At 41.6% G+C, this 23,590-nt stretch overlaps 1 protein-coding gene across 2 annotated transcripts; it reads left to right on the top strand.

The window, feature by feature from the left end:
- Nucleotides 1-2,681: 2,681 nt before the first annotated feature.
- On the top strand, nucleotides 2,682-21,685 carry LOC106603314 (putative ribonuclease ZC3H12B). 2 transcript variants are annotated; one of them, XM_014196831.3, is made up of 6 exons: nucleotides 2,682-3,201; nucleotides 16,515-17,305; nucleotides 17,458-17,597; nucleotides 18,132-18,366; nucleotides 18,452-18,558; nucleotides 18,658-21,685. In XM_014196831.3, exons 1-6 carry the CDS (start codon nucleotides 3,004-3,006, stop codon nucleotides 20,100-20,102), a joined length of 2,916 nt encoding a protein of 971 aa, XP_014052306.1. In that variant the 5' UTR covers nucleotides 2,682-3,003; the 3' UTR covers nucleotides 20,103-21,685. The 2 variants fall into 2 exon arrangements, with proteins under 2 accessions (XP_014052306.1, XP_014052307.1); XM_014196832.3 differs by lacking the exon at nucleotides 2,682-3,201 and adding an exon at nucleotides 6,057-10,270.
- The last annotated feature ends 1,905 nt before the right edge of the window (nucleotides 21,686-23,590 follow it).

Below are 23,590 nucleotides of genomic sequence, written 5' to 3'. Positions count from 1 at the left end.
TCCCCTCCCCGTATGCCAATTTGTGCCACCCATAAGTGAGAAACCTACATGCTAAGTATAGATCATATATTTTGTTCCCTACAGGTTATAGAAAAGATCAAAAGCTCTGAACTATCCATTCAGACCCCAGTCCTACCAACCTACAGGTTATGGAAAATTTGATATTTTAGTATTTACCCAGTAGGTTTCCTCAAGTAGAAAGCCTCCACTTCTATGTAAAAGATAATACAACTAAAACACTATGGTAAATACTACAGTATTTTCTGCAGAAATACTACAGTAAATACTACCGTATACTACAGTACACTAAACACTACAGTATACTACAGTCCAAAAGCACTACCGTAAATACCAAAGCATACTGCAATCCGCAAAAACACAACATTAATTACAGTACTACAGTAAATACTACACTATTCACTGTAGTGTTTTTACTGACTTTAGCCCTTAAAAACACTACAGTGAATACTAAAGTGAATTCTGCAAAAACACTACAGTGAATAATATAGTATTTATACCATACTATAATATTCTTTAATGTGGAATTAGGTCCATGGGAATGCAGCACTTCTCCTGGTGTGGCAGCCTACAGATTGTGGTTGACCTCCTAAACCTTGACTGAAAAATGTGTGGTAAGATGAACAGACTCATTATCACCACCCCAGTCGGCTCCTGACCTCTGACAAGCATGCTGTTTGCAGAGTTTGTTTACTCTACCCGGTTGGTTGGGGGTTGGAGGGTTAAATGACTAAATGTAATCAGTATTTATCCTGCCTAGTGATTACACTCCTTTATCTTATGCTATCCAGTTAGTATAGTAATCAGACAGACCAAGCATAGGCCTACATTGACATGGCAAGTCCATGAAAACCTAAACTGTGCAAGCAACCACCATAGTACATTGGATCAATATTAAAGAAGCAATCTGCAGTTCAAACTATAACAAAGTGCCACCACCCCACCCAAGCACTGTTTTCAGTAAACAGTTGCGGGATGGAGCTGGAGAAATGTAACCACTCTCGATCTCTGGATGCAAGAACAGAGTAAAACAAGGTTATATTTTGTGTTTTGATGATGTAAGACAGTTGAACTCAGCTCGTGAAGCATTAATAAGTTGTATTCTTCAAGAATCAATGGGTACATATCATTAATTTAAAAGTAACAAAATGGATGTAACAATCGCAGATTGAAAGAAAGTCTACATTGTAGCATTAAACACATCCTCCCTAAACTCCTCCTCACAATTTTTGTTTGCACTGAATGGAGAGGGGTATTCTACAAAGCAGGTTCAACGAGTTAGCCAGCTAATTTGCCTAAATTAAATTATAAAAATGTACACAGTCTAACCAATATGTGCCTCACACGCAGCCACCTGGTCCAGTCTATCAGCCATATGTAAACTATTTGATGCCTCCAGAGCACACAATGCTAATGGTCCAACAGTCTTAGATAGCCGCTACATGTACAGACACCAACTGGTCCATTCCATCCCTCAGTCTCCAATGCACACAGAACAGTTGTACACAGGTGTCACGATATGATGCGATTACACCTCTATAGACACTTTTTTTGCCACATGACACAGAAACGAGCAGGACTAAAATGGTATTTGGAAGAAAAAAAACATAGTTGATCATATTGGTGGACACTGCATCGTACAGTCATTTGTGAATCCCCACTTGTTGTACTAAGAGTTATCTATGTAGAGAGTACATACAGTACATTTTGGTAACATGTTTATTATCCACTGATTTCAGTGCTTATTTATGTGTAAATAAAATTATTTTCAGCATTTTTGTCCTAACTGATCCTATAATAATGATTCCAAACTGTCTAAAATCCCACCGTAATAAAGGTGACTAATACATAGTGTGACAATCATCCCATAGGCCTATATTGACAAAATGACTCATGACATTGTACAATTAATGCCATGGTAGAATGCTAGAACAATAGCCTTCCCATGTTTTGGGCTGCAAACAAGCTATATCTTCAGGAGATTTGGAGTTGAAGGATTTTGTGATGTATACTATCCTATATGTTTTAAAAATAGTGTCCTTGCTGGTGTGTGGGAGGGAAGGACAATCTCTTCACACAGAGGAGATTTTTTTTTATTTGTATTTTTTATTTAACCTTTATTTATATAGGCAAGTCTCTTAGCCTACTAATCGAGTAGGCCTTGTCTCTTGGAAATTAGTTTGGGCAAATGAGGAATAAGTAAATAGCATAAGAGGGCACAGCTGGGGGCTAAAAGGATGCACACATAATCAACTACCTTATGACAGTCATTAGTGTTGTTGAGACAATAACACTTTTTACATAGGACTGTAGTTGTGATACAGTAGGCCTATATAATGGGTGGGGGTAGTATTTAGTGTTCACATTATTTCTGTTATGTGAGACATGGAAAAACATTTCAGTTCAGCATGCACATCTCAGCTGAGAACAGTCTTTAGATACAATGCCTACCAAACTCAGTTATTGTAATATACTTTGATGCCACCCATGAGTCAGCCAAGTCATAGCTTACTTTTTTTCATTTTGCTGAAAATAAATAAATACATAAATAACCAACTTGAACATGCAGTTGAAACTGTCTATGTTGATCAAAGTAGCCTGGCTATATGAGTCGGTAGTGATGATCAATTCCTTCTCCAGGCATTGTCAAATCTGATCGTCTGCACAGCGGGATAGTAAAAAGACGACCTGGAACGGCACCAGATTATTTCTTTTCCGTTTCACTGGCCTGCCCGGGTGTATGACTTGTTGCTAAGATACAGTCTGTGGGAGGAAGACAAAAATGATGAAGGGAGGGGATGATGAATGATATTTAGCTATAGTAGCTTGCTAGCTGTGTTTATTATTTGCTGTAATGTTCGTAGATAGACTATAATAGCTAGCTCAATTTTGAACTTTCTGAACAAGACATCATAGCTAAGGTTAATAAATTCGTTTGACGGCTGAGTGTATTATATTCGTGGATCGTTGATTTACCATAAATAAATGGTTTTGGAGCTGGCAGTGCCCGCAAATGCAGGCCCTTTGCTTCACCGCTCCATCCACCACATTGAGCGTATTTTCCGGGTGAGGGTCAGCTACGGATCCGCGGAGTCAAGCTGCGACAGCGCAAATGTCAGCACCAGCAATATCATAATAGTACGTGTCGCGGAGGGCAAGGAAGATGACTGCACCAAGGCAAAAGTAAGATAACTTTGCTGGAACGCTACTGTTAATGTTTGCTTCGTGTTTTTTAGCTAGCTAACGTTACCGGCAACGCGTTAGCCGCATAGAAGCGGTCAACTAGTTAGCTAGATAAGTCAGCTAGCAAGCTAACGTTAGTTTATCTACTCTGGACTGGTGTAGTTAGCTTTCACTGCAGGCTAGTGTTTGCTGTTAACTAGCTAGCCCCCTACTAGATTCGCTAGGCTAATATTAAACTAACGTTATTTCGCTTGTGGTGGATTTGGTAATGTATGACTAGAGCTTCATGTTTACATGTACGTTCACGTTAGTTATTGTTTTCTGGTAGGTAGGTAGCTAGCTACTAAGTTTAACTGACGTTACTGCCAACAACATTCTTAGCTAACGTTACTTTCATGAGGCGCAACATTAACTGTTTTGTGCTATAACAAGTGCTAGTTAGCTAAGTTAACTTGTTTGAGTATTTCAAAAAAAAAAAAAGACATTTTTTACAGAGCTGAAATAATGTTTCTGTTGGAAGATTTCCAGCAAACTAACTGGCTAAGTTAGTCTTTACATGTCTCAGCTACTAGCCAATGTAATCAGAATGAATAATTAACGTTAATACTGTTTAACTAGGTAGATTTGTGTTGTATGGTAAACTATGATTGTGAGTTAACGTTAGCCTAGCTACCTTTTGCAGAAATGTTGCTGAAACATAGTTTATGCAAAATAAACTATTCGAATCTAACGTTAGCTAGCTAGTTACGGTAGTTATCTAATCTTATATTATTATTATTATTAATAGTTGGTGTCTATGTAATCAGCACTATGAACACTTCTAACAAATTCCGCACACCTAATAGCTACTTCAAAATACCCCTTATTTAACCTTTTATGGGGTTTGACTTCCAGGACTTAGGCTACTCATGGTGTTGAACCGTTAATGTTGTGTGCTTCAGAACAATGTTCAGGTGTGTACCTCCATTACTGCAGCATATCTGTACTTTGCATCCTTGCTGTGGGGCCTCAGCTTGGCCAAGCATCTTAGTCCTTCTGAATGCACATGCTCCACTTGTTGCTATGATACAGGGCTGCACAAGCCTGTGCATGTGCAGTGCTTGAGTGGCCTTGCTGTGTCTCAGCCTGTGATGTGGAGGTGGAGGGAAAAAAAAGATGGGGCTTCTTTGTTGTTTCATGCTGCTCTGCTCCTCGACAGTTATGTCATTTTGTTCCAGGAAATTCCAACACATCAGTATTGTTGTGAGGTAGCTACCGGGTTTCCTGCAAATACACAAATGTCTGTGTTGACTTTGTGAGGACACCTATGCCACTTTTGTTATAGAATGGGTTAGCCTCTTCCCAATATGTTGTCTTTTTATATAATGTATAGCCTAGTTATTCTTATGGAAATAAACGACTTTGTCCTTAGGATGAAGTACTGTAGTTTCATTCATTCAATTTTCTCAAGCCAGATCTACTCCATTATCTTAGGTTTTGTGTAGTGTCCTGACTCTCACTTTCTATAATAAGAGGTGGGGAAATATGTGGGGAAATATGTAGGCTATCTAAATAAGTATTATTTAGGCTATCCAAGGTTTTAAGCTATTGTGCACATGTTTATTAGGACGTTAGCTGCATAAGGCTCATCATATTACTAAATCCAGGATTTTTACCCATTGATAGAAAAGCACAGAATAAAATAACATGTTCCTTTCCATAGAAAGACTACTAGAGATGGAAATTTCCTGTTAAGTGGTTATCAAATACCTATTCATAATGTGGAGATTAAATCTGAAAATAGGATGATGCAATCTGTACAAAACTGGGGAATGATGTAGCTATGAACTGAATTGTTTGTTTCTTGTGTGCAAATTATTACCTCTGTTTAACATTGTAATTCTCATATTTTGAGGCACGCTACGTTAATCGTGTTTGCCAGGCTGCCTAGAGAAAGATGGGCTCTGTTTTGTGTTAGTCGTGACTGCTAAAAAGCAGTTAGCTGATGACAGGGCTGTGTTGCTAGGCAACCCATGTCATGGGCTGAGCCTCTTGAAGCACGAATGGAAGTAGCTATCTACTATCTGCAAGACCTGGGGAAGTACTGCTTTCAGTAGCACATGCATTTGGTGTCCATTTTTTCTTTTTAAAGCACTTGGATCTGTATGCATATTTGGATACAAATTAATAAAGGTTTTTAAATGCTCATGTAATCTCAAATGCATTTCAGCCTTTATATTCTGTTGATTTACAATGGATAAGATTGAGCTATTCATTGTTTCATTTAGGGTCTCTCGAGTGGCGCAGCGGTCACTGCATCACAGTGCTAGAGGCGTCACAACAGACCCTGGTTTGATCCCGGGCTGTAATAGGGAGCCCTAAGGGCGGCACACAATTGGTCCAGCGTCGTCCTGGTTAGGGTTTGGCCAGTGTATGCCGTCATTGTAAATAAGAATTTGTTCTTAACTGACTTGCCTATTTAAATAAATAAAAAAATATACATTTCAATCTTTTATTTTATACAATTGCAACATTGGCACCATCATGCATTAGCTTGCACTGATCCAGCAGAGTTCTGAGACATTTTTACAACTCATTGAAACTCTTAAAATAAATACATGGGCAAATGTTGCCAAACATGATAATAATAGGGCTGCATTATGGTAGGCAGCTAATTGTTAAATAACACTTTCCATCCTTACCTTGGAAGGCCAGTGTCTCTGCGCTGATCGCCTGTGAGTGAGACAACGCTAGCTAGCCAATGGGAGCGCAGTAGAACGCCCCTCTGAATAACGGGGCGTGGTTTTGGCTTAACTGCGTTGGGAAAAAGAAAGACGCACCCAGACTATTCGCATTGCCCCCCCCCCCCCCCCCCCCCCTTACGCTGCTGCTGCTCTCTGTTAATATCTATAAAAAAGTAACTTTAATAACTCTACCTACATGTACATATTACCTCAACTAACCAGTGCCCCTGTATTTGGCCTCACTATTGTTATTTTACTGCTGATCTTTAATTTTTTTGTTACTTTTATTTCTTATTTTCTGTAGGTATTTTTATTAACTGCATTGTTGGTTAAGGGCTTGTAAGTATTTGACTGTTTATTCGGCACATGTAACAATTTTATTTGATTATTATATTTCAGTTTTTACTTTTCAGGGGGAGTTCAGGGGCCTTAGATTTCCTCTTTAGAGGCGTTGGGCAACATAGACTGAGGGTTGGCGGTAATCATCTGGTGCAGTTCTGAGTTCCGGTAGACCCTTGCATCATGCACTGTGCTGGGATAGGCACTAAATACACTGGTGAAAAGCATTTTGTTGTCGCATAGAATGGAACGACGATGCAGTTTGTCTCAGGGTATTCTCGGGTGGCCTTGATGACAATGTGTGTTCCGCAATGACTCCGATCACCCCAGGGAACTTGGCTGTCTTTGTGATGCCACTGATGACTTCTCGTGCTCTGGCCCTTGAGAGATGAGATACAGCTACGATCACCTTTTGGAAGCAGGCTTCAACCGTAGATTTAGAGACATCAAACCTGTTGCCGAGTCCCCTGCACAAAGGAATATAATGTATATTATGATATTATATACATTATGATGTAACTGTTATAATAACATAACGCTGAAGCAATTCAATCTTTGCCAACTAGGCCTATCAGTCATGATTTGAGATCAAATCCAAATGATGCTGCAGTAACATGCAGTTTGTCATTACCACCATAAGGCGTCAGCGCTACCATGTGCCTTTTACTACAGCGCTTTATGACAGTTGAAAGGTCATGTCAATATAATGTAAACAAGACCGATTGACCATTTAGTAGGATGGATTTCTGGTGAGTTTTATTGCAGATCGCTTGCTGTTTATTTTATAAAATATTTTGAGTAACAGTCTGGCCCTGTTAACCTGTTGTCTGAGCATTATGACAACTTTATTAAAGTGTTTGAAGTATCTACAGTTGAAGTCGGAAGTTTACATTCACTTAGGTTGGAGTCATTAAAACTCGTTTTTCAACCACTCCACACATTTCTTGCTAACAAACTATAGTTTTGGCAAGTCGGTTAGGACATCTACTTTGTGCATGACACAAGTAATTTTTCCAACAATTGTTTACAGACAGATTTTCACTTATAATTCACTGTATCACAATTCCAGTGGGTCAGAAGTTTACATACACTAAGTTGACTGTGCCTTTAAACAGCTTGGAAAATTCCAGAAAATGATGTCTTTAGAAGCTTCTGATAGGCTAATTGACATAATTTGAGTCAATTGGAGGTGTACCTGTGGATGTATTTCAAGGCCTACCTTCAAACTCAGTGCCTCTTTGCTTGACAAAATAAATCAGCCAAGACCCCAGAAAAAAAATGGTAGACCTCCACAAGTCTGGTTCATCCTTGGGAGCAATTTCCAAACGCCTGAAGGTACCACGTTCATCTGTACAAACAATAGTACGTAAGTATAAACACCATGGGACCACGCAGCCGTCATACCGCTCAGGAAGGAGACGTGTTCTGTCTCCTAGAGATGAACGTACTTTGGTGCGAAAAGTGCTGATCAATCCCAGAACAACAGCAAAGGACCTTGTGAGGACGCTGGAGGCAACGGGTACAAAAGTATCTATATCCACAGTAAAACGAGTCCTATATCGTCATACCCTGAAAGGCTGCTCAGCAAGGAAGAAGCCACTGCTCCAAAACCGCCATAAAAAAGCCAGACTACGATTTGCAACTGCACATGGGGACAAAGATTGTGCTTTTTGGAGAAATGTCCTCTGGTCTGATGAAACAAAAACAGAACTGTTTGGCCATAATGATCATCGTTATGTTTGGAGGAAAAAGGGGGAAGCTTGCAAGCCGAAGAACACCATCTCAACCGTGAAGCATGGGGGTGGCAGCGTCATGTAGTGGGGGTGCTTTGCTGCAGGAGGGACTGGTGCACTTCACAAAATAGATGGCATCATGAGGTAGGAAAATGATGGGGATATATTGAAGCAACAGCTCAAGACATCAGTCAGGAAGTTAAAGCTTGGTCGCGAATGGATCTTCCAAATGGAGAATGACCCCAAGCATATTTTCAAAGTTGTTGCAAAATGGCTTAAGGACAAAGTCAAGATATTGGAGTGGCCATCACAAAGCCCTGACCTCAATCCAATAGAACATTTGTGGGCAGAACTGAAAAGGCGTGTGCAAGCAAGGAGGCCTACAAACCTGACTCAGTTACTCCAGCTCTGTCAGGAGGAATGGGCCAAAATTCACCCAATTTATTGTCGGAAGTTTGTGGAAGGCTACCTGAAACGTTTGACCCAAGTTCAACAATTTAAATGCAATGCTACCAATACTAATTGAGTGTATGTAAACTTCTGACCCACTGGGAATGTGATGAAAGAAACAAAAGCTGAAATAAATCACTCTCTACTATTATTCTGACATTTCACATTCTTAAAATAAAGTGGTGATCCTAACTGACCTAAGACAGGGAATTTTTACTAGGATTAAATGTCAGGAATTGTGGAAAACTGAGTTGAAATGTATTTGGCTAAGGTGTATGTAAACTAAACTTCCGACTTCAACTGTAGGTCTAATTGTATGTTGTTGGTCTGTGCACGTGTATGGACTACAGTGGCTAGCTGTGATGGTTATGTTAGTTATGTTGCTTATCAATGGTGTGGTACTGTAGATTGACAACTTTGTCAAGTTCTGTACCTTTAAAAAAAGTAACCTTTATTTAACTAGGCAAGTCAGTTAAGAACAAATTCTTATTTTACAAAAACTGCCTACCCTGGCCAAACCCTCCCCTAACCCGGACGACACTAGGCCAATTGTGCGCCTTGTGATACAGCCCGGGATCGAACCAGGGTCTGTAGTGACGCCTTTAGCACTGAGATCCAGTGCCTTAGACCGCTGCGCCACTCGGGAGCCTCTGCCACATTCATGATTATTTTAAAATGGCACCACAATATTCACCTGAATGAGTCCTTGTAACCACAGCACAATCATGAGCTTCTTGTCTGCTAGAATGAATGGCAAACGGACTGCCTGGTTGGTTATTTGGGTAGCTGTTTCCTCGCAGAGGGTTTGGAAGGTGCCCCTTTTCATTCTGATGTGCATTTTGAAGTCGTCATCAATGTACGTACAGTACCAGTCAAAAGTTTGGACACACCTAGTCATTCAAAGGTTTTTCTTTATTTTAAATATTTTCTACATTGTAGAATACTATTGAAGACATCAAAATTATGAAATAACACATGTAATCAAATCCAATTTATTTATATAGCCCTTCTTACATCAGCTGATATCACAAAGTGCTGTACAGAAACCCAGCCTAAAACCCCAAACAGCAAGCAATGCAGGTGTAGAAGCACAGTGGCTAGGAAAAACTCCCTAGAAAGGCAAAAACCTAGGAAGAAACCTAGAGAGGAACCAGGCTATGAGGGGTGGCCTCTTCTGGCTGTGCCGGGTGGAGATTATAACAGCACATGGCCTAGATGTTCAAATGTTCATAAATGACCAGCATTGTCAAATAATAATAATCATAGTAGTTGTCGAGGGTGCAACAAGTCAGTAACACAAGAGTAAGTGTTAGTTGGCTTTTTCATAGCCGATCTTTGAGAGTATCTCTACTGCTCCTGCTGTCTCTAGAGAGTTGAAAACAGCAGGTCTGGGACAGGTAGCACGTCCGGTGAATAGGTCAGGGTTCCAGCAGGTCTGGGACAACAGGTCTGGGACAGGTAGCACGTCCGGTGAACAGGTCAGGGTTCCATAGCTGCAGGCAGAACAGTTGGAACTGGAGCAGCAGCACGGCCAGGTGAACTGGGGACAGCAAGGAGTCATCAAGCCAGGTAGTCCTGAGGCATGGTCCTAGGGCTCAGGTCCTCCGAGAGAGAAAGAAAGAAAGAGAAAAAGAGAATTAGAAAGAGCATATTTAAATTCACACAGGACACCGGAAAAGACAAGAGAAATACTCCAGATGTGACAGACTGACCCTAGCCCCCCGACACATAAACTACTGCAGCATAAATACTGGAGGCTGAGACAGGAGGGGTCAGGAGACACTGTGGCCCCATCCGATGAAACCCCCGGACAGGGCCAAACAGGTAGGATATAACCCCACCCACTTTGCCAAAGCACAGCCTCCACACCGCTGTAATCATGTAATAACCAAAAATGTGTTAATCAAATCAAAATATATTATATTTGAGATTCTTCAAAGTAACCATCCTTTGCCTTGATGACAGCTTTGCACACTCTTGGCATTCTCTCAACCAGCTTTGTGAGGTAGTCACCTGGAATGCATTTATTACCTGGTATGGCAACTGCTCGGCCTCCGACCTCAAGGCACTACAGAGGGTAGGGCGTACGGCCCAGTACATCACTGGGGCCAAGCTTCCTGCCATCCAAGACCTCTATACCAGGTAGTGTCAGAGGAAGGCCCTAAAAATTGTCAAAGACACCAGCCACCCTAGTCATAGACTGTTCTTTCTGCTACCGCACAGCAAGCGGTACTGGAGCGCCAAGTCTAGGTCCAAAAGACTTAACAGCTTCTACCTCCAAGCCGTAAGACTCTTGAACGGCTAATCAAATGGACTATTTGCGTTGTCGCCCCCCCCCTTTACGCTGCTGCTATTCTCTGGTTATTATCTATGCATAGTCACTTAACTCTACGTACATGTACATATTACCTCGACTAACCTATACCCCTGCACAATGACTCTGTACCGTTACCCCCTGTGTATAGCCTCGCTACTGTTATTTTACTTCTGCTCTCTAACTATTTGCTCATTTTATTTTTTTACTTGTGTTTTTTCTTGACACAATTTCTTAACTGCATTGTTAGTTAAGGGCTTGTAAGTAAGCATTTCACTGTAAGGTCTACATCTGTTGTATTCGGCGCGTATGACAAATACATTTTTTTGATTTGACTCAATTAACAGGTGTGCCTTGTTAAAAGTTCATTTGTGGAATGTCTTTCCTTAATGCATTTGAGCCAATTAGTTGTGGCATACAGAAGATAGCCCTATTTGGTAAAAGTCAATTTTATGGCAAGAACAGCTCAATTAAGCAAAGAGAAATGACAGTCCATCATTACTTTGAGACATGGTCAGGCAACGCAAAACATTTAAGAACTTTTAAAGTTTCTTCAAGTACGTTGCAAAAACAATCATGCGCTATGATAAAACTCTTATGAGGACCACCACAGGGTTACCTCTGCTACAGAGGATAAGTTCATTAGAGTTACCAGCCTCAGAAATTGCAGGCCAAATAAATGCTTTAGAGTTAAAGTAACAAACACATCTCAACAGGAACTGTTCAGAGGAGACTGTGAATCAGGCCTTCATTGTTGAATTGCTGCAAAGAAACCACTACTAAAGGACACGAAGAAGACTTGCTTGGGCCAAGAAACACAAGCAATGGACATTAGACTGGTGGAAGTCTGTCCTTCAGTCTGAATTTGAGATTTTTGGGATGAGTTGGACCGCAGAGTGAAGGAAAAGCAGCCAACAAGTGCTCAGCATATGTGGGAACTCCTTCAAGACTGTTGGAAAAGCATTCCAGGTGAAGCTGGTTGAGAAAATGCCAAGAGTGTGCAAAGCTGTCATCAAGGCAAAGGGTGGTACTTTTAAGCAAATCAAAATATATTTTAGATTCTTCATAGTTTTTTCGGTTAGTACATGGTTACATATGTATTATTTCATAGTTTTGATGTCTCCACTATTATTTTACAATGTAGAAAATAGTACAAATCTAGAAAAACCCTTGAATAAGTAGGTGTCCAATTTTTGATTGGTACTATGTATGTATGTATGTATGAATGGGCAAAGCCATCTATCATGTGATACCATTCATATATAAATATGCGAAGACTCAATAGAGCAAATTAAGTTGGTTAAGATGGCGTCTCATGGTGACATAACGTGCGCAGTTTGAGCTACTCCAGGAAGTGACATTGCAGGCTAGCTGTGCTGCCCCCTCACATTGAGTAACTCAAGTTGAAGGCCGACCGGTTTACTGCCATTAGCAACTAAATTATCCTTAATGTTTTCTCTGTGTGCTTTTAATATAATTGGTTCAAGGACCTACATCTGGTGTATTTAAAGCAATTATTGGTACCAGGATTGTCTTCAAAAATGTTATTTTTTTACATGAAGATTGACCACAAATATTGCAATTTTTCTATTCGCTATAACGGGGATTCTGTTTTCTACAAACAATGCCTGCAGTAACACGGTTGGTCTTAAACTTCCGTGGCTTCAATGAGAGGGGGCAGTCATTCTCCCCTGGGAGAAGCTGACAATAACAGCTAAGCTAGCAAATGAAAAAGTTCACCTGAAAAAAGGTTCTGTCAACGTTAGCCTTAACTAGTGAAGACAAAAAGATCTTCTGAGAATAATTTTGTGTGCAAACACAATCTGAGAGGGCTAGATTCAACACATGGCGTCGAGCCAGGTGAGTCAGCTGAGACATTTATCACTGCAGTTCATAAACTAGCAGAGCGCTGCCAGTATGGGGGGATACTACAAGAGGCGATGATCAGAGGCAGACTGTTAGTAGGCATAATGGATCATGAGCTGTCAGATTGTAGCTAAACTCAGTTGACTCTCACAAAAGCCATCACAAAAAGAAGACGACTGGACAAAATCAAAAAGCAGCAGCCAATACTGTGTAGCACTGAGTTCAGACATAAGAGGCAAAGATGGATGGATTGAGATTCCAGAGATTGGGCAAACGGTGACCCCACACACTCAGTAAAAAAATGTCAGTTTGCAGTGGAGCAGGTAAAGTTTCTGGATCGTGTCATCAGTGCCAAGGGCATAGTGGCCGAAAATCCAAGCCATCGCTGAGATGCCAGTGCCCAAAGACATCGCAAATGTTCAATGCTTCATGGGCATAGTAAACTACGTCAGGAAGTTCTCTCCAAACATTGCAGAGCTGACAGACCCAATTAGGGACCTCCTAAAAGCTGACAAGAACTGGATGTGGGACTGTGCACAGCAAACAGTGTTTGAGAAAGTGAAAACATAACGGAGTTCTCCTGCAGTTCTTGCACAATACTGCCCTGACAAGCAGACAAGTGTCTAGATGTATCCTCATATGGACTGGACAGAGTCCTTAGTTTCCCAACTGCAACAGTCGGTTGAGTGGAAGCCCGTGGCCTTCATATCATGCATTATGATAGAGACGGAGTGCAGATACGCAGAATTTCTTTTCAGCGTATCTGGATGATCTACCTCCTTGCGTACTGTGATTCTGACCCAGGCTAATACGCTTCCCGTATCAGATCATGCACATTCCAGGCAAGAATTTGGTGCAGGCCGATGCTCTCTCGAGCTCCACTCCCGGGGGCATTTACTAAGGAAGACATGACAATGGAGAAGGACGTCAAACCTACATCAACCACATTATCCAATAGTTACCTGCAACAGACACAAATCTGAGTGAACTACAGAGAACCCAAGAAGAGGATGAGGTGTGTAAATAGTAAAAAAAAAAATGAATACAGACAAGGTGGACAAACAGAAAAGCAGCCCCACCCCAACTTCAACCATGCTAGCAACACAGACAAGACCTCTTGATGGCGGATGGCTTGCTAATGAAGGGCAACAGAATAGTCAACAGTGCAACAGGAAATTCTGGAGCAAGGACATCAAGGAATGCACGGGCAGTCAGTTTGGTGGCCAAGCCTGTCTAAACCGATAATGGAGACTGAGCCAATGTAAAACTTGTGCAAAGGAAAGCTAATGCGGCAGAACCTCTGACGTGCCTCTAAATAATAATAATAATTTGGTGTGTGCTTATATTTGTCCTATTAAACACATGTATTGTGCATTATACGCGTGTGTGAATTGGAAATGTAATTCCCAACTCTCCCTGAGACATCCTCGGAGAGAAGGGTCACGACCAGGTTCAGCCATGATCAACGGTGACCCTGGTGCAATTAACCTTATAAGTGCCTTGCTGACAGACTTTTCACCTTGTCAGCTCGGAGATTCGGACTAGCGACCTTTTGGTTACTGGCCCAACACTGGCTCTACCCTCACGACCACGACAGAAAATAACTTCCAATGGAAGAAGTAGTGGTGGACTACTTCTCTCGCTACATTGAGGTAGCCACTCTGACCACAACTGTTACAGAGAGAGTGAAAGCAATCTTTGGGGGACATGGGGTCCCTGAGACCATAGTGACAGACAATGGACCCCAATTCTCATGTGACAAGTAGTCCACGTTACCCCCAGAGCAATTGCAAAGCAGAGCGGACGGTAAGAACTGTGAAGGCCTTGATGAAAATTGAGACGATCCTCACAAAGCGTTCATGGCGTACCATGCCACCCCTCTGGCTCATGGTGCGTCCCCTGCTCAGCTGCTGATGTGGCGCAACATCAGCACTCTTTTGCCAGTCAGTCCATCTCAATTCAAACCTGAGTGGCCAGACCTCAAGTCCTTTGAGAGGAAGGATAGGGATATGAAGGACAAACAAGCCGCCTGGTTCAACAGACAACGGAGAGCGCAGGAACTACCAAATCTTGTTCCAACGAGTCTGTATCAAGAAGGTCCCCAGCATTGACATGGTCAGCAGCTCGGCAGACTCTAAAATCCTACAACATCGAGATGCCAACAGGCAGCCTGAGAAGAAACAGGTCTCAGCTACATGTCATCCCACAGAGCGTCCTACCAGACAACCCCACGACCACAAGTTCTGGTTGCATCATAAGACCTCCTTTGAGGATAAACTTATAGAGACAAATGAGGGCCAGAATAACCCCCTACCACAGCTTAGAGTTTCAGGTAGTCTACCCTGGCTTCTGAAAAGAAAACGAGCTCCTGAAAAATAAATTGGTTAAAGCTGCAATATGTAACGTTTTGGGCGACCTGACCAAATTCACATAGAAATGTGAGTTATAGATATGTCATTCTCATTGAAAGTGAGTCTAAGAAGTGGTAGATCTGTTTTATGTGCGCTATTTCTATGCTTCCATTCTTAAGTTTAGTTTTTGCATCTTTTACTTTGGGTTTTGTACATCAGCTTCAAACAGCTGAAAATACAATATTTTTGGTTATTGAAAATATATTTCCGTGGTACTTGCTTGTTTTGTCACAAAATGAAAATGGTCAAAATATTAGAATTTTAGCAACCAAGAAATGGTAGAGCGATTTCTGCATAGTGCACCTTTTTTAAAAATGTATTTTTTAATTGAACCTTTTATTTAACTAGGCAAGTCAGTTAAGAACACATTCTTATTTACAATGATGGCCTACACTGGCCAAACCCGGACGACAACTGGGCCAATTGTGCCCCGCCCTATGGGACTCCCAATCACGGCCAGTTGTGATACAGCCTGGATTCGAACCAGGGTGTCTGTAGTGATGCCTCTAGCACTGAGATGCAGTGCCTTAGACCGCTGCGCCACTCGGGAGCCCAATGTATCTGCCCTGTAAAAACATTTTTATCTCAAGAGTTCCTAAAAAGTGTCTTGATTTAAATCTGTCTTTACAAAAAGGAGGACATGTAATGGTGCGCATTAATACATGTATACAGTTCTACCACCTCTCCTGTGTCTCTGTTCAGTCCTAAACTCACAGTGAAGAGAGGGAGTGAGAGCTGGCAGTAAAACAGAGAGCCCTACTTTGCAGATACTTTCATTGCAAGAATCAGGATAATGGGCATTACTGTTCACCAAATAAGGGTTTTAGAACCCAAAAATCTGCAGGAACGTTGTGTAGCCTAATCACCGGAAATTACCGACCTGCGCAATATATGCTTTGGTAAAGAGGAAGGTGATGTCAGTGTTGTCAGTGAATGTAATTTTTCGTTTTATCGTCCCAGCTCTTTCTTAACATTTATACATGCGTTAGACATTAGCGATGGGGGGAAAAATCAATTTCGGTTACATATCACAATATTATTTTGGATATATTATTACTTTGTTTCGATACTTTGACTCCACTTTTTGGCTAGGTAATGTTAGCTAGCGCTAGTCAGCTGTACCTGGGACAAAACTACTGTATTTGTCATTCTATATCTTGTTCTTGATCTTCTTTTTTAAATGGTGAGCCATCATGTTTTCAACACTTTTATTTCCATGACTGATAAACTATAATGCTCTCTCTTGTCTCTGCAGCAGACATATAGCGAGCAATATGTTTCGAAATTCAAATCGCAATAAAATCGCATGACGGAATCGCAATACATATCGCATCGGCACCTAAGTATCGTGATAATATCATATCGTGAGGTCCCTGGCAATTCCCAGCCCTATTAGGCATGCATTGAATTTTTTACATGTAGGCAGGGATGACGTTTGGCGTTTTTATCGACAATCACCCTTTTGTTTTTTTTCCAGGATTACATAGTTTCCTTAACTTCGCCAGCTCACCGAAAGAGAGAGCATCTAACGTTGGCTCAACACAAACAGCTGGTTGCACTGAAGCCAGCCATTGAGTATGACTCTCAAGCTGTGGTGGAGGTGAGGGAGCATGTGGTGGACATCTCCGGTGGCGAGAGGAACGTGATGACGGCATGGTCGATGGTGGAGAAGATCAAAATGGAGAAACACCCTTGCAGGGAAGAGGCCTCTGAGCTGACTGAGGCCCAGCAGCCCAGTGGGGAGTCGGAGGAGGGGAACAGTTCAGAGAGTGAGTCAGAGCATCAGCTGCAAGTGAACAGTGGCAGCTGTAAGAGGACGGAGCTCTTCAGTGCCACCAAGCCTCACCGTCAGCTCTGTCGCTCTCCATGCCTGGACCGGCCCAGCTTCTCCCAGAGCAGTACTCTACCAGAGCTCCGCCCTGACGACACCAAGGCCGCCGCAGTCCTCAAACAGGCCAGCGACAAGGTGTACCAAACCAAGATGGAGTTTGCCTTGAAGCTGGGATACTCCGGTGAACAGGTGGAGACAGTGCTGAACAAGTTAGGGGCTGCTGCCCTCATCAATGATATTCTGGCTGAGCTTGTGAGGCTTGGTAATAAAGGTGAACTGGAAGTTCAAGCCAGCAGTAACACAGGCACGTTAGTCTCCCGTGGAGGCCCCTGTGTCAAAGAGGCTGTCAGTCCGGAGGTGTCACTTGAAGATGATTCCGTGGATCCTTATGATAATCTCAGGCCTATTGTCATTGATGGATCGAATGTGGCAATGAGGTAAGTCTCTATTAGAATGTGGCAATGAGGTAAGTCTCATTTTGTACCTTACCTCGTGCAAAATGTGTTCTGAACCAGCTGTTTTTGAATGGCTGTACTTGAATTAACTTTACAAGCAGACCTTTTTACTATGTGGTTGTTTTGTTTTGTAGCCATGGAAACAAAGAGGTTTTCTCTTGCCTTGGTATCCAATTGGCTGTTGATTGGTTTGTGGAGAAAGGGCACAAAGACATCACAGTGTTTGTTCCTGCCTGGAGGAAAGAGCAGTCGAGACCTGACGCCCCCATTACAGGTACTAAAACTCTACTTCAATTAGCCACATTTAGACATACAAGCCCGAGATATTTTCTAAAAAGGTTGTCTTTGTTTTGGGGGGAGGGTGGGTGTGTTGTGTGTGTGAACATTGAGCTCAATTTTCCAGTGCAAAAAAAGCACCCACAGTGAGATTATTGTTACCATTTAAATAGATAATTTTAAACAATTATTTGCCTTCCCTGTAGCTCAGTTGGTAGAGCATGGTGTTTGCAACGCCAGGGTTGTGGGTTCGATTCCCATGGGGGGCCAGCACAGGGAGAAAAAAAATTATGAAATGTATGCATTCACTACTGTAAGTCGCTCTGGATAAGAGCGTCTGCTAAATGACTAAACATTTAAAAAAAATTGAGTTTGGATTACGTTGGACTGCAATTAAATTGTTTACAAATGTAATGGATATGAAAATCTCAATGTGTAATCACTCAAACCACAGGTACATAGGCCTACAGAGTTCTGTGTAACAATTTGTACACTGCTGTTCTTGACTGATGTTTTAACTTTCATTTCACAGACCAAGACATTTTGCGGAAGCTGGAGAAAGAAAAGATCCTAGTGTTCACCCCATCTAGAAGAGTCCAGGGGAGGAGAGTGGTGTGCTATGATGATCGCTTTATAGTGAAACTGGCCTGTGACTCTGATGGCATAATTGTGTCAAATGACAACTACAGGGACTTACAGAATGAGAAGCCGGAGTGGAAGAAGTTCATAGAGGAGCGGCTGCTGATGTACTCGTTTGTCAATGATAAGTAAGTCATCAAAGCCCTTAGTTACTTGGGTAATGAGTGTAATTAACTACACAATAACTAAGCATATTCCCGTTTTATGTTTTAGATTCATGCCACCTGATGATCCTTTGGGAAGACACGGTCCAAGTTTAGAGAATTTTCTCCGCAAGCGTCCTGTTGTTCCAGAGCACAAAAAGCAACCTTGTCCATATGGTAGGTAGTCTCAACAAATCATTATATTGTATTTTTGTGGTTGTACTGCTGATGTATATATTGTTTAATTTGTGCTCTCTTTTATATCACCTTAAACAGGGAAAAAATGCACTTATGGACATAAGTGCAAGTACTACCACCCAGAGCGTGCAAACCAGCCCCAACGGTCAGTGGCTGATGAACTGAGGGCGTTTGCCAAGTTGTCTGCTGTGAAGACAATGAGCGAGGGGGCCCTGGCCAAGTGTGGTACTGGACCCGCCACAGCTAAGGGGGAGAGTGGCTCTGAGGCTAAACGTGTGACCCCGAAGCGCCAGTCTGACCCCAGCATCCGCTCAGTCGCCTGCGAGCCAGAGGAGAGACTGTCTGCTGTCCGTAAGCCTGAGGCAAATTCTGTGCCTTCCCTTGTGTCTGCCCTCAGCGTGCCCACCATGCAGCCTGCAAAGAGCCACGCGGCTGGTGCCTTGAACACACGATCAGCCAGCAGCCCAGTACCCGGCTCTCTCCAGTTCACCCACAGCTCTCTGGAGCACATGTCTAGTGTACAGTACCCACATCCACCCATCCTAGTCACCAACAGCCATGGCGCTTCTGTCACTTACAGTGAACAGTTTCCTAAGTACGATTCTGTGAGCACAGACCACGGATACTACTCTATGCTTAGTGATTTTTCTAACATGAGCATGAGCAGCATGCACAACGTGGACAGCTTCTGTAGCATGGAGCATGAGCACGGGGTTTATCTGAGAAATCCCAGCCAGCATTGCCCTGAGCCCTGCCTCAGCCACTCTAACAGTGACTCCTTTTCCTCTTATGGGGAATTATACATGAGCTCAGTGGACAGTAGCCTGGATGAGAGCATGAAGGGACAGCAGTCTCCTGCACAGAGCAGACTCCAGGCCTTCTCCCATGGGGGGTTCCACCATGAGGCCCTGACCCGGGTGCAGAGCTATGGCCATGAGGAGCCCAAGCAAGGTCCATGCAGGAAGCAGTCCATATCCCACCTGGCACCTCATGTCCAGCACCCTGTTGTTGGGGCCCGGTCCAGCTGCCCAGGGGACTACCCCTTACCTCAGAATGTCCTCCCATCACAGTCCTCGCAGCCGGGACGCTCCCTGGGCATGACACGTATGGACAGCATCTCAGACTCCAGGCTGTACGAGAGTAACCCCATGAGGCAGCGCAGACCCCCACTGTGCCGCGAGCAGCACGCCAGCTGGGACCCGCTGCCCTGTGGCAGTGAGTCCTATGGATACCATTCGTACCCCCTGAGTAACAGCCTGATGCAGCCGTGTTGTGAGCGGGTGATGGTCCGCAGCATGCCTGACAAGATGGAGCAGATCTGGAGGTATCCGTGGGAGAACCCGCCTCAAGCTGAGCACCAGGAGCGCCATGTCATCCCAGAGCACCTTTACCAAACATACCGTAACCTCTGCAACATCTTCCCCGCTTTCGTGGTGCACTCTGTCATGGAGAAAAACCCTCATCTGACGGACCCACAACAACTCGCTGCCGTCATTGTCACGAAGCTGAGGTCTTGCCATTGAGTATTTTCATTTTATTTTTGAATCTACAATTGTCTGAATAGTATTAGTACTCTACATTTGAAGTAAGTTATTTGATTGTCATCCAAACAATTTGTCCTCATGAAATTCACTAATGTAAGCGAAAACTTTGACTGATGGTAAGATTTCGAATTTGAACGAAGTCGTCCATTTTAATACAGAGCAGAATTATTTCACTATACGTAGATCATATTGTGCATATCTGACATTGCTGTAAATACTACGTGACTTTGTTGTTTATTGTGCAATTATTATTTTGGGGTAAAAGACAGAGGGAAGTGAGTGCAAGCATACCTCAGAGCATGAACTTTCACATTTAATGGCCTTATATCTGAATGACCTCACTGCTCCAGTCATTGTTTAACGGGTTTCAATTAATATCCTAATGTAGTTGAGTTCACTCTCCTTTGCGTTTTAAATGTTAAGCACTAAGTATTTAGAATGATATATATTTTCTCAATCTCACTTTACAAAGCTACTATTTTGGTAGAACTTGCGAGTGCACGTACATAAGCAAGCCAAACTACAACTGGGAAAGATTATACTTAAAACATCTGTGCACATATAAAACACATGAAAGCCATTTAAAAGACATTTCAAAGCTGCTGAAATAATGCCAAAAATTTTGAGAATGAACCTTGTCATTATAAAGCGATCGTAGTTTTGATCCAGACAATTGATTGGGTAGTAGTGTAACATCACATCAGTGTTGTAAGACTTAACCGTTGATGTATTGTATGGCTGGCTGTGTTGATTAGTTACCTTAGTGTAACTGTTACATGGAAATGATTGGGAACACTTTTGAGCGTGTATATATATCCTTGTCTTGCACCTTGGGACCTGGCATGTGACTTGATGGCACATCCAGTGTTTAACGTGACTTATATTTGTAATTACTAAGGAACTGGTGAAGTCTCATCTGCAAAATGCTTTAAAGAAAAGCATCCGTTTCCTTATTTATGCTGAGAGACGAGCCATGTAAATGAACACGTAAAGAAAACGAATACATCTCTGAATGTTATTTGCCCAAAATATTTTTCGGGCTTTGTTGAGTTTGTTTTTTCATGAACTAAGAGCAGGCCATGTTGGGCCTCTTGTCTCTTCATGAGAAGGTGTGACACACTGCCTAAATGTTTCTTCCTGTGAAACACTCAGAAAGCGAGGCTGCCGTCAGGGTTGTTTCTGGCATTTGGCTTAAGTTTGCGTGCCTACCTTTCCCCTCACTACCTTCCCTCAAGTTTGAAAGGCTTCATAATGGTAAAGTAATAAAGACCCCCCCCCCACACGTACACTAAGTGACATAAAAGTGGGAATAGACTACTGAAATGTGAAATGTGTTGGTTATAATGTAATCTGTCACGGAATCATGTTTCTTTTCTCAGTGAGTAAAATATCATGATCTGAAATCAAGGTCTTGGGCCATATCCAATGCACATTAGTTTTTAGTTTATTTTGACATGATTCAAAAGGCACTCGCACATCTGAGCAATCTTGTTACAGGTGCATGGCAACAGTTGAAACAGGATGAATGAAAAAAGGAAACCGCACACTGTTCTTAATAGTATCACTGATATTTAATAAGCTTACGTATCGGCCTAAGCTCTGACGAAGGCCGTTAGGCCGATACGTAAGCTTATTAAATATCAGTGATACTATCAAGAACAGTGTGCGGTTTCCTTTTTTCATTCATCCAGTTTATTTTGACATGGCATGTGCATGTTTCATACTTTTGATGATAGCAGAAAGCCCCCCCCCCCCCACCCTCGCCTTTTGAATTGCCGCAAACGTCAAAGCCTAAAATGTCTAGAAATGACATTTGTTTGTTGATACAAATTGTATCTATTTCTTGATTGTAAAATATATTTATGAAATGTATATTATAAAAAATAGTTTTATTTAAGAAGAAAAAAATACAATGCCATAATGTTTGTGACACTATGTGTCACTGGGAGTAGCCCATTGGTATGTATTATTTCTTACTGGGTACAGTAGTTTATTTACAAGGACACTTACGTGCTACATAGAAGTGCACAGATACCCTGTGTGTAGCTGTAAGCATTGTGTTCTCTCTCTCATATTATATATATATATATATATTATACTGAAATTACCACTCAATGTACAGTTTTAATGTGCTATTAAAGTTTTTTGCTGTGTTGTAACCCAAGCAGCATGATAAAAATATATATTTTCTGCTCTTTTCCTGCATTGATACCATCCGTATTGACATGTTGACAATGAAAAACATGCCAAATCTGGTTACATTTTAGTTGCTTCACAGAAAACTGAATAGATTGAAATGCCAGTCATAATTGCTTGGGTTACGAAACTTCGGGGGTTATTTGTTAAATTCTATAAAGAAAAAAGGATTTTACCCAGATAATACTACATTCAACTCTTAGTCTACTGACACAGTAAAGTCAAGTGACTGTGTGTCAGTATGATTAAGTGAGTATTTATGAGATAGGTAATTTGTATTACCTCTGATTGGACAAGGGTAAAACGTGTGGAAAGGGATTTGATGAATAACCTTTTTTTGGTAACAAGATTATATCTTTATTGATTTATGGTTTACTTTGGTAAATCTGTCATTCTCACAAATGGCACTTGATCTAGCCTCAAGTATTTTAAAGCATGTGAGATTATATTGGTTTTAGTTATAATATGTTTCAAATGAGAAATGTTATTTTAGCCCTGAGCATTTTACATTTGAATTTAAAAGATAGGCCAATGTTTGTGATGACTGATTTCACTCTTCTTTATCTTCATATTGGTGGTCTCAGCAACTAGGCTTGCGGTTGATTTTATTGTTGGAATTGAACACAGCAGATAGGGTTGAAAAGCTACAGATATTTTCAATGTGTAGATTAACCTTGAATCAATGTTCTAAATAGACCAGCTCACCTGAAATTGTAAATTCTCTTATACACCACAATAGCAATTCTCAGGTACTATGAGATTTACTACGAATTACTTCAGAAACAATATTATTGATGTGTGCTATTACTATAAATGATAAATGCGCTTAAAGTCAGATTTGTGAATTAGTTCAGGTCTCATGTCCTAAAGCTAAATTGAACTGTCTTGTATTGTGGTTTTGCAATGTAAAAGGGTTATAAGAGTGAGTTGACAACTAGGTCATGTGTTATGAGCTGCAGTAGTTTGTTCTATTCTATATTGAATGAAACGCATTGCTTTAAAATTGTTTTAAGTAAGAAAACAATTACAAAAAGACAAAAACACTGAACTCTTTGGGTCTGTTGGCTCAAACAAAATGTAAGTCTCTATGACCAAGAGTGTTTGTTTCCTCAAATAAAGCAAAACTATGTTTATACAGTGTTATTTTGTTGGCCCTATCAAGCATTTCATCTTCTTTCAGATGTCACATTTTTAACAGCATTTTGATATTCTACAGCAGTCCCTCATCCAAGGGCCAGCAGAGGGTTGCAGGATGGCTGCTGAAAATAGTC

Source organism: Salmo salar, chromosome 04 (assembly GCF_965601325.2).
Source record: "Salmo salar chromosome 04, fSalSal1, whole genome shotgun sequence".
In the NCBI taxonomy this organism is placed as follows: domain Eukaryota; kingdom Metazoa; phylum Chordata; class Actinopteri; order Salmoniformes; family Salmonidae; genus Salmo; species Salmo salar.
Note: the sequence above shows the minus strand (reverse complement) of the source record. Positions and strands in the feature narration are given on the sequence as shown.